Source organism: Aplysia californica, unplaced genomic scaffold (genome assembly GCF_000002075.1).
Source record: "Aplysia californica isolate F4 #8 unplaced genomic scaffold, AplCal3.0 scaffold00109, whole genome shotgun sequence".
Taxonomy (NCBI): Eukaryota; Metazoa; Mollusca; class Gastropoda; order Aplysiida; family Aplysiidae; genus Aplysia; species Aplysia californica.
This window is the reverse complement of record NW_004797379.1, coordinates 1,569,741-1,571,662: the sequence shown is the minus strand read 5'-3', so window position 1 is coordinate 1,571,662 and position 1,922 is coordinate 1,569,741. Positions and strand designations below refer to the sequence as shown.

The following is a 1,922-nucleotide window of genomic DNA, read 5'->3' as shown; positions in this document are numbered from 1 at the left end:
AGTACCAGATCAGTAATTGATATTTTCCCATTGTACCAGTACCAGATCAGTAATTGATATTTTCCCCTTGTCTTTCAGCAGGCTAGTAAATTGTTTAATTTTCTCCATTCTCGCTGTCCATCATCTCAGATTTGCCGCGACGTGATCGCTGGATGAGTACACGTGAGGAGGAGAAGGAAAGGACGACAGAGGGGAAGGAAAGGACGACAGAGGGGAAGGAAAGGACGACGGAGGGGAAGGAAAGAACGACGGAGGGGAAGGAAAGAATGACAGAGGAGAAGGAAAGAACGACAGAGGAGAAGGAAAGAACGACGGAGGGGAAGGAAAGAACGACGGAGGGGAATGAAAGAACGACGGAGGGGAAGGAAAGAACGACGGAGGGGAAGGAAAGGACGACGGAGGGGAAGGAAAGGACGACGGAGGGGAAGGAAAGAACGACGGAGAAGAAATCTACCGAGATAACAGGCACAGTCTCTCACTCAGTATCGCCACTGACGACACCAGAATCGACCAGAGAAAAAACGGACGCAACAGAGAGATCTAGAGAGATATCTAGGCCTCCTTCTGTCTCTCCCTCAGTATCGCTACTAACAAGGCCAGAATCGACTATGAACACTACAGACAGATCTAGAGAGATATCTAGACCTACTTCAATCTCTCGATTAGCATTGTCACGGACGATACCAGAATCGAATGTGAACACAGCAGAAAGATCTCGAGAAACAATTACTTCAGTCTCTCCTTCGGTATCGCTACCAACAATGCCAGAATCGACTGTGAACAGAGAAGAAATATTTAGGCCACCTTCTATCTCTCCCTCAGTATCGCCACTAACAATGCTAGAGACGACCAGAGAAACGGACAATAGTAGAGAGAGATCTAAAAAGACGACTACTTCAATCTCTCACTTGGTATCGTTACCAACAATGCCAGACTCGACTGTGAACACAACAGAAAGATCTAGAGAAACAATTACTTCAATCTCTCCTTCGGTATCGCTACTAACAACTCCAAAGTGGACTATGAACACTATAGAGAGATCTAGAGAAATATTTAGGCCACCTTCTATCTCTCCCTCGGTATCGCCACTAACAATGCAAGAATTGACTGTGAACACTACAGAAAGATCTACAACGACGACTATTTCAATCTCTCCCTCGGTATCGCTACTAACAATGTCAGAATCGACTGTGAACACAACAGGGCGATCTAGAGAAAGAATTGCTTCAATACCTCCCTCAACATCCTCACTAACCAAGCAAGAATCGACTATGAACACAACAGGGCGATCTAGAGAAATATCTAGGCCACTTTCAGTTTCTCCCTCAGTATCGCTACTAACAATGCCAGAATCGACTATGAACACTACAGAAAGATCTAGAGAGATGTCTAGACCGACTTCAATCTCTCGATTAGCATTGTCACTGACGATACCAGAATCGACTATGAACACTACAGGGCGATCTAGAGACAGAATTGCTTCATTCTTTCCCTCAGTATCGCCACCAACAATGCCAGAGTGGATCAGAGAAACGGACAGTAGTAGAGAGAGGTCTACAGAGACGACTATTTCAGTCATTCAATCAGTATCGCCACTGACGATACCTAAAACAACAACGAGAAAGGAAGACAGCATCGAGCAATATGCCTTTGACGATTACGTAAGTTCAAAGGTTAGCGCATCTGACACAGAGAGAGACAACAGCACTTCAAGAACGCAGACAGAGACAGAGACAGAGACAGAGACAGAGACAGAGACAGAGACAGATCAGAAGATTACAAGAACACCCGCACAGACAGAGACACAGACAGAGACAGAGACAGAGACAGAGACAGATCAGAAGATTACAAGAACACCCGCACAGACAGAGACACAGACAGAGACAGAGACAGAGACAGAGACAGATCAGAAGATTACAAGA

General features: G+C 45.4%; 1 protein-coding gene across 1 annotated transcript; it reads left to right on the top strand.

Annotated features, from left to right (window-relative positions):
• Positions 1–416: 416 nt before the first annotated feature.
• On the top strand, positions 417–1,739 carry LOC106011414 (serine-rich adhesin for platelets-like; the record flags this gene model as incomplete). The annotated part of the gene is made up of 1 exon (XM_013080976.2): positions 417–1,739. A coding segment is annotated over exon 1 (1,131 nt), but the record flags the coding sequence as incomplete, so codon positions are not given.
• Positions 1,740–1,922: the final 183 nt, after the last annotated feature.